Below are 16,998 nucleotides of genomic sequence, written 5' to 3'. Positions count from 1 at the left end.
CTAAATTCTCTTATTAAAAGTACAATTTTACTTGTTGATATTAGATCTGTCCATGGCCATGCCAAAAAATCTGCTCGAAAAGTGAGAGGGTTTAAGCAAAATTATAGGTTCGAAAAATGGGACTTGAGTAAAAAAAAAAATAAGGCTCAATTAAAAAATTGGTTAGGCCTCGAATTTGTAAAAAAAAATATTGTTTTCTCATTATTTTGTTGTCATTTCACTATCATGTTGCTACTATTTTGTCGTTATTGTTTGGATATTGTATAATTATTATTTTATTGTTAATTTTGTTACTATTTTAGAGATATTTGTTTGTTAAGTTGTACCTATGTTAGTATTATTTAAGTATAAATTTTTTTTAAATTTATTTTTAATTTGTTGGGAAATACTTTTTAATGTTTTTAGTGTTTTTAATATTATATTTTAAAAAAATTATATAATTAATACGAACGAGCCAAGCTAGGTTTGAGCAAAATTTTTAATCTATTTTTCGGGTTGAGATAAGCCCAAGCCAATCAAATTGGCCTAAATTTTATCAAAAGCCGACATATGAACCGGTCTAATTAATACCTGTCAAAGTAATTTAATTATTATTTTTGAAATTAAACTCAATGACCAACCAAAATATAGATTCAAAGTAAAAAATTAGACCAGTAAACCTAGGGACTGGTTGAACTAAAAACGATAATCTAACCATTCAATTCTAAGCATTGATTCATGTGAGAACACAAAGAAAAATAACTTTAACCCCTCAAATAAAAAACCAAAATCCAAATCCAAAAAGGCACCCCTTTTCATGTCCTAACCCTCCTATAAAAACAAGATGAATCCAATCACCATCTTAAAAAGAAAAACTCCAGACAAAGCCAATCAATCACCCCCTTCCATCAATATAGCCATTTTTCTCATCACCTCCACACATAAACGCACACAAAATGAACACCCATTCTCTCAAACTTCTCCTAATTCTACTCACAATCACTTTCCCATCAACCCAATGTGATGATGATCTTGTAGACCAAATATGCAAAAAAACACCCTTCTATGACCTATGTATCTCCACCTTAAAATCCAATTCCAATGGCAAAGACGTGAAAGGTTTAGCCAGTGTAATGGCCGACACCATGTTGTCTAACGCCACCGACACATTGAGCTACATCCGAGCCGAAATAAACCGAACCCCAGATCCTAAAATTGAGAGGGCATTAGCTTATTGTGCCGAGCTTTATATACCGGTGGTGAAGTATAATCTTCCACAAGCCATTGATGCTTTGAGTAAAGGGCAGTTCGAGTTCGCCGCCGATGGGATATCGGATGCGGCTAAAGAAGCAGATTCTTGTGAGAAGATGATTTCGTGGTCGCAGGAATTGGCGGCGTTGAGTGATCGGAATAAGTTGATTCATAGCTTATCTGATGTGGCCGTCGCCATTGTTAAGATTTTGCTTAAAGGTTAATGGACTTTGAAACTGTGGGGGATTTTGGTGACGAATTGCTTGTGTGTGTACTTTTTTTTTTTTTCTGGCTGTGAATTTTTTTTATTTATTCTGTTTGGGGTTTGGGAGTGTTGTTGTAATTTAAGTGTCGAGAAAAAATTTCAACCGTAGATTTAGCTAGCATCTTTTATTTTTCCTTTTTGGTTTATTTACGAGTTTGGTCCTTTCACTTTACCAAGGTGGAAAATTTGGCTTTTCTTTTTAATTTATTTGTTGGTAAGTTTGTATTAATTTGTTGCTTATACGTTAATAACAAAAGTTAATGGTAATAAAAAAATAGGGTTTAGTTTAATGGTAAAATATAAAATGAGGAAAATTAAAAATACATAGGTTCAAATTTTCTTACATATATTTATATAAATAAAAGACATAAAATAATGAAATACTTGAAATAATACAATTTATTTTGTAAATTGAGGGTATTTTATCTTTTTCCAATTGAGTCGGTACGGATCAAACTGTGATCCCAATTTTGACAAATGTATGATGTGGATCGAAATATAAATTTATGTAACAAATTTTATATAAAAAAGTTGAAATAAAAATAAAATACTATTTTCGTTGAAATGTTAAAATTGAGATTATAAATACAATGAGTCAAAATATAAAAAAACACAATAATGCCTTCAAAATAATATTTTTGTATTATGAAAATAAATAATTTTAAATAATTTCACAATTAGACCTTGATTGATATCAATTCAGCAAAACACTTTTATATATAAATAAATATAAATAATTAAATAATGTTATCCAATTCAACTACCTTTTTAATTTTCAAAAATACGATCCAATTTATGATAAATTCGTGGAACTAAAATTTTAATTTTAAATAATAATGGGATGAAATCCATAGCTTTGTCTTTATTGATTCCTATTTTGTTCTTTTGTTGTCATTTCATCCTATCAACATTTTAATTTTAATTTTTTTATTTTACACTTTTAGTTTTTGTCAGATTGACTAGGATTGGATGGAAAAATTAACGGTGTGGATGACTATATATTGAGGTGGCATTCCGCGTATGTGCCACGTCCTCAACTAATGGCACCATTAGACTTCATTCTCTCTTCCCTTTCCAAATCTGTGATTAGTTTGCTTCAATAATCACTAGAAATCCTAAAACCCTAAACCCTAAACCCTAATTACAAATCTTGAAATCATTCAAGCATAGGTCTTTGTTTTTAACTATTTGATTATTTTTCCATTTCAATGACTTCATGTGTAATGTATACTTGGCTACAAGCCCATTATTTATAATATTTATAATTTAATAAGTTTATATCAATTTTAATTTTTTATAATTTTAATATTTAATATTTTTATATCATTTCTTGAAAATTATATATATAAAACAATAAAAATAAAATTATATATGAATTATTTATGCATGAAAAATTATATATGAGAAAACAATAAATCTATTATATTCTGAACATATTAAAAATAAATACTAACAAATATTCTTCTTTTTTTTTGCTGATTAAGTCTTAACTCAATAATACTCGGTTAGCATTGGCATTATTATCAATGCAGGAGGACGTGAGTATCAAAATTCTTTAAGAGTATATTCTTCTATTTAAGATTGGAGTGAGATTATGACTTACTCTAAGCATTGTATCAAAATTCTTTTCTTTTTGGGTAAATTACACTTGAGGCAACTGAACTATTAGCAAGTTTATGTTTTGGTCACTCAACTTCAAAAAGTTAAAAAAATGGTTACTAAACCTTTTCTTTTAAAAAGTCTGACTAGCGAGCTTCGAGCAACAATTCGACGATGGGTACAATAGATTAATACCCATCAATAAGTAGAAAAACATTTATTAAATTCAAATCGATCTAATGAGCAGTGTTGAATATTGGAGGAGAAAGTTATTTAGATTTTGTTTCACAAATTCGTAACATTCAAAATAATTTTATGGAAAAAAACAAAAATAAAGAAAAGCAAGGGAATAAGAGCTTTCAATTGGTACAAACAGTGTGAACAGCAAAGGCCATACAACAACAATTTTAACTGCCTAATAACTTAAATTAAAACTTTCAAATAATTCAATGATCATTTTATAACTCTTTAGAATTGACGAAACATAAATCTAGACCGCCACCCGATGACACATCGACATTTAATCTTTTATATAATTGAACATTTTAAATTTAAATAATACAAAACTAGAATAATAAAAAAAATTTATAACCCAGTCCAATTAAGTGGGATATTGTTGACCAGTCCAGATCACAATATTAAAGACACACACACAAAGAAAAGAGGCTCACGTGAATCCACATGACATCAACACTGTAACACCCAAATTCAGGATCCAAAAGCTGGCATTCACAATCCCACATCACATCATTCAATTCTTCTTCAAAATTCGACAAAAAAAATAATATTATTTATTGTTTGATTTACACATCTTCAATCAAATAAAATGCTCAAGCATCTTCATTTAAGGGTGAATTTGGATAGACGAATGGTGCAGTGCAGCGCATTTAATTTATTTTTTGTCTTATACAATAGTATCGTTACAGTATTTAATCTTACTGCCACCACTGTTTTTACACTAACGACAAGTAAACACACCGCTCATCCAAATCCGGAGAAAACAAGAAATACCCTAAACCATATATTTTATTAATGAATGAATATATATGTATATGTGTGTGCGTGAATTCTGAGTAGCATAATGGGATATCTTTATGGAAAAAAATTGCATAAAATTATTGAGAACCATGACCAAAGATTTTTTACATGGTAATTTAACTCCATAACATCATATATACAAGGGATATAAATTACCATGAAAAAGTATATTGAAACTCCATTTGATTTTTGATGAATATATATATGGCTTTTGCAGTGAAACACATCATTGTACTTTCATCCAGAAGATTTTGATAGCTTTCCATGGGATTCTAAACCTGCAACCTGTTCCACTAAACTGAAGAACAGAAAAGGGTTATAGGGAATTAGTTCCTTGATCACTGAGTTACGGTAACGAACGTATTGAGTTGAGTGTTACGTACTAGGGAGATTGAGAACCGGGTTGATTTCGAACGCTTGCTGATGGATTCGTGGAGGATTGAAGTGAGGTTAGACCACTTTCTGCTGGGGAAGGAGAGCCTTGGTAAGTCGACGGTGTACTTCCAGGTGACATTCCTGTGAAAAACGAGCGAAAAAAGAGAGAAACATTTAGTCCGTATTCGATAGCTTGGAAACCAAGGCATCTTTTTACTAGTAAACATTACCTTGAAACATTATGACAAGACAAAAAATGATAGTGAACACCATAGCAAACATGTTGCTACTAGAAGATGTTGCCGGCTTAGTAGCTTTCAATTTCTTCAATGCTTTCATCCGTTCGATTCTCGCACGCTTCAACCGTGCGAGTTCCGCGATTTCCTTAATTAGTTTCTGATCAGCCGCCCCCAACGACGGAGCTCTAGGTGGCCTAGGAGGTTTAGGAGGTTTCTTGTGACCCAAGCTTTTACGTTTCTCCTTCACTAATTTATTCTCCTTACCACTTTTATCCTCTTGTCCCTCTACATTCACCAACAGCAAATTCTCGACACAAACCCTACCGGAATTCGAAGCATCACTGGACAAAGACCCCTCGACGGAACTGCCTTCAACCTTAGAAAACCTAGAATCTTCACCTACACTAAGAGATACTCCATTTTCAAGGCCAAGTTCTAAATCTTTAAACCTAGAAACCATCTCATCCATGGACAAATCCAAAGCACAACCTTAAGAATCAGCCCCTATACAATAAATGGCCTCCCACAAAGATATATTTAGCAACTTTCAAGCTTTAAAATCACAATAACAGCTTAAATTTAACTTAATATACAAGCCTTATAAGTTTTGCCCAATGAAGCCCTTAATATCAAACCCTGCATCCATCATATAAAAATTTCAATAGATAATTCCAAAATGTCCAAAAAGGATCAACAATGCTTTGTTACAAGTAATAGCAACACAAACCCAGAAAATATAGCAATCAAAACCCAATATTCATCAATACCCAGTAAAGAAAAATGCTTCATTTATCAAAAAGAAAAAAGAAAATCATATGAGAAAATTAAAAAGAAAATACCTTGGAAAGAAAGTAGAAAGATCCCAGATCCGATTATAAGGGAAAAAAGGAGTATACAGACCAAGGTGGAAATGAAAGCAATGCAGAGATTTTAAGAGATTTGGATTCAAAAACTACAGACAGAGGGAACTTGGAAAGTGCTAGAACAAATGGAAACTTTACTTCCTCTGTAACCAAACAGAGAAAAAAAAAGGTACCATATTTTTGGGGTATTCGTTGGGTTTTTAAATATAAACTGCACCGACACGATGCAGTCCCCATCGGTGGGCGCCCCTTTCTGTTTTTCTCATTATTTTTGTTAGGATAAATCAACATTTATCCCCAGAATTTGACGATTGTTTTTCATTTTGGTCCCTATTTTTCGGTCCACATTAATCCTATAAATTGGTAGATTTTTCAATTTAGTCTACAAAATTTAGATTCCATTGAAGCGTGATGACATGATGCTTTAAAATTATACCATAACATTCCCTTAAAAACTTTATAAAATGAAAATATATATAATTTTTAATAACTTTTTCTTGTATCTTTCAGATTTTATACAATATTTTAAAATTTTTAAGTGATGACATGACACTCAAAAGGGAGTTTAAGAATCAAGTTTAGGGATTAAATTGAAAAAAATTTAACAATTTGTAAAACTAATGCGAACAAAAAAGTTTAAGGATCAAATTAAGAGACTAAAAATTACTTTTATCCCTTTCTCTTACGTTACCACCATCAATGCTTTGATGTTTCCTAACATGCACATTCTTGTGATGTTTTTAATATAATATATAAGATTATGACACTTTTTAGTTGTTACTTGAAATAAATGACTTTTTATTCAAAATTTAATTTTGGTTAAATTACAAGAATAGTCACCTTATTCAGTTTGTTCTATCTTGGTCACTTAATTTTGATTTTTTTTAATTTTGTCACTCACTTTTGAAATTATATATTTTAGTCACTCTTACCATTAACTTAGTAATAGAAGCCTAACATGGGGTTTTTATTAGCCTAATAACAAATTTAGTCCGATTTTTACACATTATATAAACTAAATCAAAAAATCAAAAAAATCAATGTTTACAAAATATATAATTTAGTTCCTATTCTAGAAATTATACAATATATTTAAAAAAACTTTAAAATGTTTTTATATTTACTTTTTACAATTTTTTTTTTAATTTGTATTTGCTTTTTCTTATCAAACATGCTCATTTTCCCATCAACTAAAATGTAACACCCCATTACCTGACTTGATCGCCGGGTCCGAGTTATAATGTACCACATTCGTTGCCGAAGCAACTACGATCACATACATTTATTTACAAATCATATAAACATTCATATTTAACTAAAGTGAGTGTATAAAACGATGCACAAACATTTTCAGGTCTTATACAAGCTTATGAAAGCTCTTTTACTAACCCGAAGTAAAAAAAAGGACCTAATTGTAAAAATTTAAAACATTAGGTTCACGTTGCGACGTCGAGGGTTTCTCTTTGCGAAACAACTCTTTGTTTGGTGCTCGTCATGACCTTGAGCAACGGCGTCGTCACCTAAAATTTTACTTTGTTTCTCGTCTCGAAGTTAGAGGTTCCACTTTACAACGTGACTTACTGGTTTCACAAAAATCTACCTAGTACAAGTTAAAAAGGAACCTAAAATTTCATAAAAGCATTTCACATCTTCCACGTAAACTAAAACCCTTATCAACACAAAAACAAAACATTAGCAAGAATTATACCATATATGTAACTTAATATTTAAGACTTTTAACATGAGTCTCCTAGGTAGATGCCCAAAATGACCAAAATAAGTTACTTTAAACAAATTTTGTAGGGTCGGAAAAGATAGTTTGCTTGTTGGCTTCAAGTTCCAAGGTTTCGAGAGATATCTAAACCTGCGTACGGAGAAAATAAACCATACGTTGAACAATAGACTCAGTGGTACTTTCATAATTCAAAGTAGTAAAGCATAACATTTTCAATATACCATTATGCATACAACATGTAATTTATCCATATATGATCATTAATACCAAACATTGCATATTTATCTTCACATTAGAACATGTACATACCAAATGGCCAATCAACCAACTAAACCATTCATCCTATTAATTACTTTTCAAATAGCCATTTAGTGCCTATTCTCAACTAATAATTCAACATTTAGACATTTACAACATTGACATAAATTCATTCAACTTTCACAATTATACCATTTTACTTACCAATCTATCCTTTCTTGGAGTCTATCACTCATGCATATTCATTTTGGCCCTATCAGTGCTTGTTTTCATCTGAGTGGCACAATAGATTACATGCATTCTTACAACAAATCACATACAAACATATTTCATTCTATAGCATCCAATAAAATTGTTTCAGTATCATTCGTCATGCTTACTGTTCATAATCCCTATTAACTTTAACTCGGACTCAGACGGATACTTGAATAGTCCAACCAACACACTAAATTGGCACCGAAGTGCATTCTGACATTGTAAATGCATATCTGGCACATGAAGTGCATACTGACGCATAAGCGCATATTTGACATGCCAATTATATCTAACTCAACCCGACAAGTTACTAGGGTTTTAATGTTCAATTCACATTACATTATTCACGATTCATCATCAATTTATCATTTACATGGTAGATTTCAACTCAATTTCATACCAATATTACTTACCAACTTAATCATACTACTACTTATTTTATTCAATTTCATAAAAAAAATTAATACATCATTGTGTTTTTTTCTTATTTATTTTATATATCCCTATTCAATTAAATTGATATAATTTTCACGTATGAATAAGTAGTAATTAGTTGATTGAGTCTAGCTCAATCGGCATAAGCATTGTTGCTAATGCAAGAGGGTATGGGTTTGAGTGCGTTAAAGTGAATTATCCTCTTATTTATGGGTTGGGAAGGGACTATGGGTAGTTCTAAGCATTGTTTTAAAAAAAACAAATATGATCATAACTTATAATGAGATTATTAAAAAAAAATAACCCTTTTTCTAGTAAAAATATGAAAAGCAATTAGAAGTAAAATCTATCAATCATTGTTTAAAAACTTTTGAACCCATCATGAGGTTTTCAACAATAATTTTATGATTTAATACTAAGAAAAAAGTAAATAGATGGTCCATGTTTTATTATATAATCATATCTAATAATCATATCTAACTTTTAAATTAGTTATAATAAATGCTATGATTTTATTTTATTTAAAATATGTTAGGTTAGACATAAATGAGATATACAAATTATCACATTAACTTTTACTCAAAATTATGTAAAACATTAAAACTAAGGAATAAATATTAAAAATAAAATTATTTGGTTAAAATATGACATAGGTCCTTGCACTCTTCATAAAATCTAAATTAGCTTCTATACTTTTATTTTCAGAATTTAGTCTTTCTACTTTTTCAATTTCAAAATTCAAGTCCAATTAGTAACACTTGTTAATTTAAAAAAGAAGAAGAAAATACTCACTTGCTAGCAATGTCACTAAGAAAATGACGTTATAATGAACTTGAATTTAACCAAATAATTTTAACAGTATTAACAGTTAAACTTAAATTTTGGAGTCTAAAAATAAGGCAACTAAATTTCTAAAAATAAAAGTATAATGACTAAATTCTAAATTCTGAAGAATACATGGACTTATGGCATATTTTAACCTATTCATTTTATCAAACAATGTAATTATATTAATTACTTAATTTTACTAATTTATCAAACAATAATTTATTATACTTACAAAATTTAATACAAAAATTTCAACACTTAATTTTCATTTTATCAAACAAATAGATCAACCAAACCCCAATTTTTGTAGTTGTAGCATTTTTTTTAAAATAATCTTTATGATAGGTTTTGATCATATACCCGTAAATAGGAAAATAATGCGCTTCAGCGCATTTGAACTCACTTCATCCTGTATTAAGATCAATATCCATGCCAATCAAGCTAAAACTCAAAATTTTCCCGTAATTGTAGCATTTTTAATACTTATTCCCATACCTAAAAAAATAACTTAATTAGATCCATCTCTATCTCTATCTCCATTTTTTTTTTCTGTTTAAATTTTCTTATATCTTATAATCATATTAAATTTTGATAATATATAAAATCAAATCAAGTTGAACACTAAATTATTATTTTTATTTATTTTCTCACCACAAAATTCGAATTTAGAGTCTTACTAAAAATGTAACTCATATTCATGCCTTAATAGGGTTCAAAATTCAGCTCCACAGCAGTCTAGCTGGATAAATATGGGTACATAATTATATGCTGACACCATTTTGTTTAATAAAAGCAAAGGGTACACAAAGATTTCAAATAAATGATCACATTTAAATATGAAAATATACATGTTTTGCTTTACATACGTGCCCTACCATGTGGGATCCTCCTTTTTGTTTCCCCAATTGGGGTGGGTGCATTGTTGCATTCATTCATTTATACATATTTGTAAGATTTGAATGGACCCATATCAAGCTTTAATTAGGGAGGGGTAGGATGTCTACAAATATCTTTTTCACATTTTGCATATTTAGATTATGGATTCATTCATAAATAATATATGAGATAATATTTGGATTCAAAGTTATTTTCGTTTTAAGAATAAAAGACAGAAGTTTGAATAAAAGATATCTGAATTCGCTTTATTTTTGTGAATAGTGAGTTTTTATTTACTTCGTTTCATATGAATATAATGTCATGCTTACTAATCTTTATTTTTTGATGTAAAACCTAAAACTACCCATAATTCCTCCCCAACATTCGAACTAACTTCCTCTTACACTGGCAATAATGTCGATACCAATTGAACTCAAACTCAATCGGCTGAATATCCAATTATATACTTTACATTTTAATTTTTTTAAAAATATTTTATACCTACTATATATAAATATTTAACATGTTTCAAATATCCAAAGGCTAATTTAATTAATTTGGATTCGAACAGTAATGCCCAAATTCAATATGAATAATAAACATATTCGAATTTTAAGGAAGATTTGTATATTCTAATTTTGCGAAAATCACAGATATCTTATATAAAAAATAATCAAATCTTATTGAAATTTAATAATGTTAATCTATCTCAAAATGAGTTTTATTCTATGATCTTTTATATGGTATCTTCACATACAAAGCTAAAAAATATTTAGTGGAAGAGTACACATTAAGTTAAAAACATACTAGAATTTAATAATAGCTGCACCACTTGATGGTTTTGAGGCAAAAACATAGAGACCAAGGTCATTTTTGTTGATCATACCTTTGTCAATCCTAGATTTGTAGAATTGTTCCTGGTATACAATAAAAAATGTTAATATGCTTTGTTTCCTGTATCCGTAAAAATGAGCGAAAAAATTAGGGGTGATAAACGTTATACCGTCAATTTGGCAATGAACTGGGGTACGATACTCTCTTTTACTAACGCCACTGTGCAACCACCCCATCCGGCTCCGGTCAGCCTTGCTCCTAGAGCACCATTGTTTCGGCATACTTTTACTAGTTCCTCCAACTCCGGGCAGCTGATTTAAATGAAACAAGAAAAGATAATAAGCAATGGTTACTGGTGACTACGACAATATGCGGACATGTCAATTGAAACAAAGTGCAATTACGGGTGCCAGACTTAGTTGAGGTGAGGACCTTCACTTTGGCATTCAAACTAGCTAAGGAGATTCATTCATGGTAGTGAACATGCTCGAGAGTGCGGATCATGACATGTCTATGCTTCGGCCAACACCTCGTTGAAGCTCGTCGACTCATTTTGGGATTTTCAGTCTATTTCTTTTGTACGTGCTGGTAGACTTGGTAATCTAGGTGTGCACCATTTAGCTACAACGGGCACGGGGATTGTATTATATTTTTTATTTTGGTTTTGATTATATCCTAGTTTCTTACATGAGTTTGTACTAAAGGATGCTATTTCTACCCTTTTATCGAAAAAAAAAAGAACTCCAATGTACTGTAAAAAAAAAAAAGAGTAGTTTGACAGATTGTAAGCATATGTGTGATAGTTGTACCTGCATTCATAGAGAACACCACAGCTGTGGTGGCTATCATTCATAAGATCGCCGAGCTTCTTCAGTTTTTCCTCCTCACTACAAAATGGGTTTACTTTTCATTAAGAATATAAAAAAGAATCGAACATTAATAGGCAAGGTTCAATATCCAGGCAGAGGAATATAGCTCCATTGCACAGTCAAAAATCAGGATAGGGACATATAAAGAACTATAGCCATAAAAGATCACCTTAACTTCGACTCCACGGTTTCCTTGAAAGCATGAACACGGTTGGCTTCAGAGAACACATGAGCGGCTCTCTGGAAATTAGAATCAAGCGATAAATGAAATATAAGTGCGATAAATGGAAACAAGAATTAAAGAGGCAATTTTCTTTGTGCATTTCCCAAAGCAGTTCAAAGATCTTGCTAGTATTTAAACATACAGATGTAACAGAAGAAAAATATATAAATGAAATATAAGTGCCAAGTGTATATATATAATTTATATCATAGCTAATTATGATACTGATTTGAAAAACAATTCCATTCAACTTCAGCCTAAGAGAAGTACCTGGTGCAACTTGAAGTGCTTGGCTGCTTTTAGCACATCCAACGAAGTTGGGTTATCGCCCAAGATTGATGGAAGATGTTTCTCAGTGATTTTCTCAATTTCTTCGGCAGTATATGGCTTCTCCTTCAAATATTCCTGCAGCAAAAGGTAATATATATATAGTTTCAAATAATAGAAGATAAAGAAATTCCATGAAAATTTAAATATTGGCAACTGAGATTATAACATAGACCATAATATTGCAGAGGCAGAAAAATAAATAATAGAAACCTTGACAGCAAGTACAGGATCATTAGAACCGTGACCCTTAGCAAATTTAACACATAACCCTTCAACATCAGAAAGAGTTTTGACTTTTGCTATTGCCTCCTGTGACTTCATTCCCAGCTTTATACCAAGCACGATCTGAAATTTCAAAAAAGACAAACATGCAGATTATAAGAATTTCCATAACAAAGACAACAGATACGAATCCCTCAAAGTTGCAATATAACTTACAGCAGCCAATCGACATTCAACAACTCTGTTATTATAATTTGTAGCGGCTGTAACAGCCTTTTTAGATTCTGCCAATGAATTGGCTATTACAAAGGTACCACCAGCAGGGAGTTGCACATCAGTTGCACGAATAGGATTGAAATCTATTAGTTCAGCAAACCCGTTTCTAGCCATCACGGAGATTGCCTGTCATAATGAAACAGGTGTGAACATTTTCAGTGATAACAAAGTAAATCAAATTTGGTAGCTCGTTAAACATCATGATGATTCCGGAAAAGTATAACCTGGTCCATTCCACCGGACTGCGTTCCAATGTGCCGTTCACAATCACATGTAACTTGGGCAATTTCTTTCTGTTTAAAGAAAAGATATTAAATTTTCAGACATTGAATTGTGATTACCAAAGTGAAGATAGCATACCTTTGGAAAGTTAACACCAAAAGCAGCCATAATAGCAATTGTAGATGAACAAACAAAAGCGGCAGAGCTTGATAGACCGGAACCTATGTAAAAACGTAAGATAACAGTCAAGTTTTGTGTAGGAGCATACAAGGTAAAGTTTTATTCATTTAGAATCAGAATCTCAGTCTACTTGTAAGTGATGTAAAAGAATACCAGTAGGAACTGTTCCATCAATAAGAACATCAAGACCAACAGGCACACCGACATCTACTCCTTTTGACTTGGCATATTCATAATAACCTTTATACCTGGAGAATGTAAGCAATACTAAAATCACCATTTGAGAAGAATCATAGAAACATAATAACAGTAAAAAATCGAAGAATATACCTGAGAGGTCCCTATATTATAGTGATCTCATCAAATTAGTCCCTCTACTATTAAATGGATCAATTTAGTCCTTGTGCTATTAAAAAAAATAAAAAAAAGCCAAATGAATAGATTTAAATTTGGAATTGAACTGCAATTGAGAAAGGCATTTTTTATATAGAAAATGTTTACTCTGTTACAACTTGGACTTATTTGATTATTTTTAATAGTATAGGGACTAAATAGATCCATTTAATAATAAAGGGACTAGTTTGATCCATTTCCTATAATACAGGGACCTCCCAGATATTTAACTGTAAAAAACCTATGCCATTTTAAATATAACTTGTATATCAACTTCGAATTAGAATTAGAAAGAAGATATATGGACCAAAAGAATTCGATATCTCACCCACAAATAAAATAATGACCCCATCTATGGTTTTTCAAGTCAATTGCCTGAAAATCAACAATGTCAGCTAATTCGACCCCAAATCCACAGTAATTCTTAAGAAAATAGATCCATAGAACATGCAAGAACTAATTCAACCAGGGGATGGAAATCAAATATATATAAACTATCAAAGAAACGTTTAGCAAGTTACTTAACCAATTCAATAGCCATAAATGAAAGAAAAACCTTCAGGCTAAAAATTGATGAAGAATGAAAGCTCAAACCAAACCTGGTTAGGATCAGCAGGATAAGTACAAGTAGTGTACTTATCATTGACGTTAGCTATTCGGAGAAGCTTTTCAGCCTCTCCTTTGTCACGCTTTCGAATTGCAACAATCGTGTCTTGCCGGATTGCCATCGGCAAGACCGAGTATCCTTCATAGTCAATATGTTCTCCAATCAAGTTCACTCTCCCTGTAGGTAAATAGCCATTAATGATCAAGGAATTTGAAATATTTTTTTCTGGCCCATTTTCTCAGAAAACAATCACAAAATTCTGATCCGAATTTGAATCAAATATTTTCTTAACCATGCAACGAAAAAAAAAAGAAATTCAAACAATTTTTCTCAGTGTTTCTCGGGAAACAATCAGAAAATTCTAATCCGAATTCAAATTAAACATCTTATTAACCACGCAACCAAAAACAGAAAATTCTAGTGCGAGTTCAAATTAAACAATTTCTTAACCACGCAACGAAATAAAAAAATTCAAACGATTTTTTCTCAGTGTTTCTCAGCAACCAATCAGATAATTCTAGTGCGAATTAAAACTAACATTTTCTTAACCGCGCAACGAAAAAAAAGAACTCAAACAGTTTTTCTCACAGTGTTTCTCAGCAAACAATCAGAAAACTCTAACGCGAATTCGAATCAAACATTTTCTTATCCACGCGACCAAAAAAAAAAAGGAATTCAACCAGTTTTTCTCAGAGTGTTTCTCAGCAAGCAAACAAAAAATTCTAGTGCGAATTCAATTTAAACAGTTTCTTAACCACGCAACGAAAATAAAAAGAATTCAAACAGTGTTTCGCAGCAAAGAAACAGAAAATTCTAGTGCGAATTCAAGCCAAACATTTTCTTAACCACGGAACAAAAAAAGAATCTCGCTTAGTGTTTACTGTTTAGCTAATTCGAACAGAGAAAAACAGACCTGGAGATCGAGCGAAGACTTCGGGAGGGTGACCGAATACTTCGAGAAACCTGGACTTCAGTTTACCGAATCGAAGCTTAGCTTCTTCAAGCTGTGATCCTTCTCCGTACACCGGTTCAAGCGAAGAGTATATTGGAATCGGAAGCTCACCGTGGTTCGCCATTGCTCTCTCTGATGAGCACCGCTACTCTTTTTTTTTCTTTCAATAATTACTCTGTTTATCTTAAGGAATAATTTGATCGTTATTCGTTTTATAATAATGCTTTAAATATTAAAATCAATCTTTTCATTTTCAATTTTTATGGCATTTTTTAAGGTATTATGTCCATAACGATAAATATATCAATTTGCAATTAAAAGTATTAAATAACACGTAAATCACGAATTAATATTCAAGTTTAAATGGAAAAACTACAAAAATAGTCACTTTTATTTATCTCAGATTACATTTTAGTCATTTATGTTTGAAATGTTACGTTTTACTCACTTACGTTACCGTTTTGTTACGAAGTGGTCACTCTACCATTAAGCTCTGTTACCTCCCTAACGGCGGTCTTACGTAATTAAGACGTAACATTTCAAATATAAGTGATTAAAATGTAAATTGAGATAAATAAATGTGACTATTTTTTGTAGTTTACCCAATTCGAAATATAAAACTAATTATAAAAATTACAAAAAAAAATTAGTCATTTTACTTTATTAAAATTTAATTTTCACTTAAAAATTGTAATTTATTTTAAAATATTGAATAATTTATTGAATATTAATTCACATTAAATAGTTAAACTCGAAAATTCTAGCATCTAATAGAATATAGACTACACGTTTCTGCGTAGGAAATTCGATAACGATTCAATACTCCAATCCCAACAAAAACGATAATTATTATATAATAATAAAATCAGTGTACCGCAAAAGAAGGGCTAATTCCATTAGAGGTCCTCAAATTATAGTTTTAATTTTAAATTAATCTCTAAACTTTAAAACTTTCTAATTAAGCTCTCATGATATCAGTATTACATAAACCAATTCCTTTTGTTAGCCTAGCCATTAGCTTAAATGTTAAATGCCGGAAAAACTTTAATATGGAATGTATTTGAATATATGGATTAAATTGTAAACATGTATTTGCTTATTTCATGAATGGTTTAAATTCGACGTGTTGAAAAGTAATTCTTGTCAACCTCCTGACCCCGTTTGTGAAGTAACTTTACTGACAATGTATCAAATAATTTTCCCATGTTTATACTGCATTTAGATGATCAATTATAAGTTAAATTTTGCTATTAGTCTCTCTACTTTATGAATGTTGTGAATTTAGTCCCTATACTTTAATTTGGTCATTTTTAGGTCTTTGTACTTTTTGAATTTTAAAATTCAAGTCCTCGCCAAATTTAAATTGTTAAACTCATTAAATCAAGTTATGCTATTTCCATAATCTGAAGCAGCATACATATTAAGTCAACTTGTTATTCCCACATATTACTCACTAAAAATGCAATTAATGGATTAACAGCTACCATTTGCGTCGGGGCTAGAATTTCAAAATTCGAAAAGCATAGAGGCTTGAAATGATCCGATTGGAGAATATGGACTAAATCTACAATTGTACGCATAGTACGATACTAATAATTGAACATAACTAAACAAATTTAATTACCACTAATTAGGTCAGAACTAAAATTTTAAATTTTAAAAATTAAGGAATTAAAATTAACCAAATCAAAAAATTAAAAGATTAAAATTAATCAAATTAAAATACTGATATTAAATTCTTAGCTTCCACACAATACAATGACTAATAACAAACTTTAACATTAATTATCAATGCCACCGACATGCTTAGGTCCACATGTGAAAGCGCCAATTCATGGTTCAACATTTTCATGTGAATGCCTTAAAAATAGTGCCTTAAACTTATATTTTGGAT

General features: G+C 30.8%; 3 protein-coding genes across 3 annotated transcripts; 1 reads left to right on the top strand and 2 right to left on the bottom strand.

Annotated features, from left to right (window-relative positions):
- Positions 1 to 753: 753 nt before the first annotated feature.
- Positions 754 to 1,724, top strand: LOC105775419 (cell wall / vacuolar inhibitor of fructosidase 1). The gene has a single exon (XM_012597938.2). The coding sequence runs from the start codon at positions 936 to 938 to the stop codon at positions 1,452 to 1,454; it is 519 nt and encodes a 172-aa protein (XP_012453392.1). The 5' UTR covers positions 754 to 935; the 3' UTR covers positions 1,455 to 1,724.
- A 2,378-nt stretch (positions 1,725 to 4,102) lies between these two features.
- LOC105775408 (uncharacterized) lies at positions 4,103 to 5,779 on the bottom strand. Its single transcript, XM_012597932.2, has 4 exons — positions 5,586 to 5,779; positions 4,738 to 5,382; positions 4,516 to 4,648; positions 4,103 to 4,430 (listed from the first exon to the last, which is right to left on the bottom strand). Exons 2-4 carry the CDS (start codon positions 5,213 to 5,215, stop codon positions 4,370 to 4,372), a joined length of 672 nt encoding a protein of 223 aa, XP_012453386.1. The 5' UTR covers positions 5,216 to 5,382; positions 5,586 to 5,779; the 3' UTR covers positions 4,103 to 4,369.
- Positions 5,780 to 10,660: 4,881 nt separating this feature from the next.
- On the bottom strand, positions 10,661 to 15,303 carry LOC105775397 (galactokinase). Its single transcript, XM_012597918.2, has 13 exons — positions 15,066 to 15,303; positions 14,145 to 14,329; positions 13,874 to 13,920; positions 13,306 to 13,400; positions 13,111 to 13,193; positions 12,975 to 13,043; positions 12,691 to 12,876; positions 12,463 to 12,597; positions 12,193 to 12,327; positions 11,869 to 11,939; positions 11,640 to 11,717; positions 11,000 to 11,141; positions 10,661 to 10,913 (listed from the first exon to the last, which is right to left on the bottom strand). The coding sequence occupies exons 1-13, from the start codon at positions 15,226 to 15,228 to the stop codon at positions 10,803 to 10,805; spliced, it is 1,500 nt and encodes a 499-aa protein (XP_012453372.1). The 5' UTR covers positions 15,229 to 15,303; the 3' UTR covers positions 10,661 to 10,802.
- Positions 15,304 to 16,998: the final 1,695 nt, after the last annotated feature.

This window comes from Gossypium raimondii, chromosome 1, assembly GCF_025698545.1.
Source record: "Gossypium raimondii isolate GPD5lz chromosome 1, ASM2569854v1, whole genome shotgun sequence".
NCBI classification, from domain to species: Eukaryota; Viridiplantae; Streptophyta; class Magnoliopsida; order Malvales; family Malvaceae; genus Gossypium; species Gossypium raimondii.
This window is presented reverse-complemented; position numbering and strand designations above follow the sequence as displayed.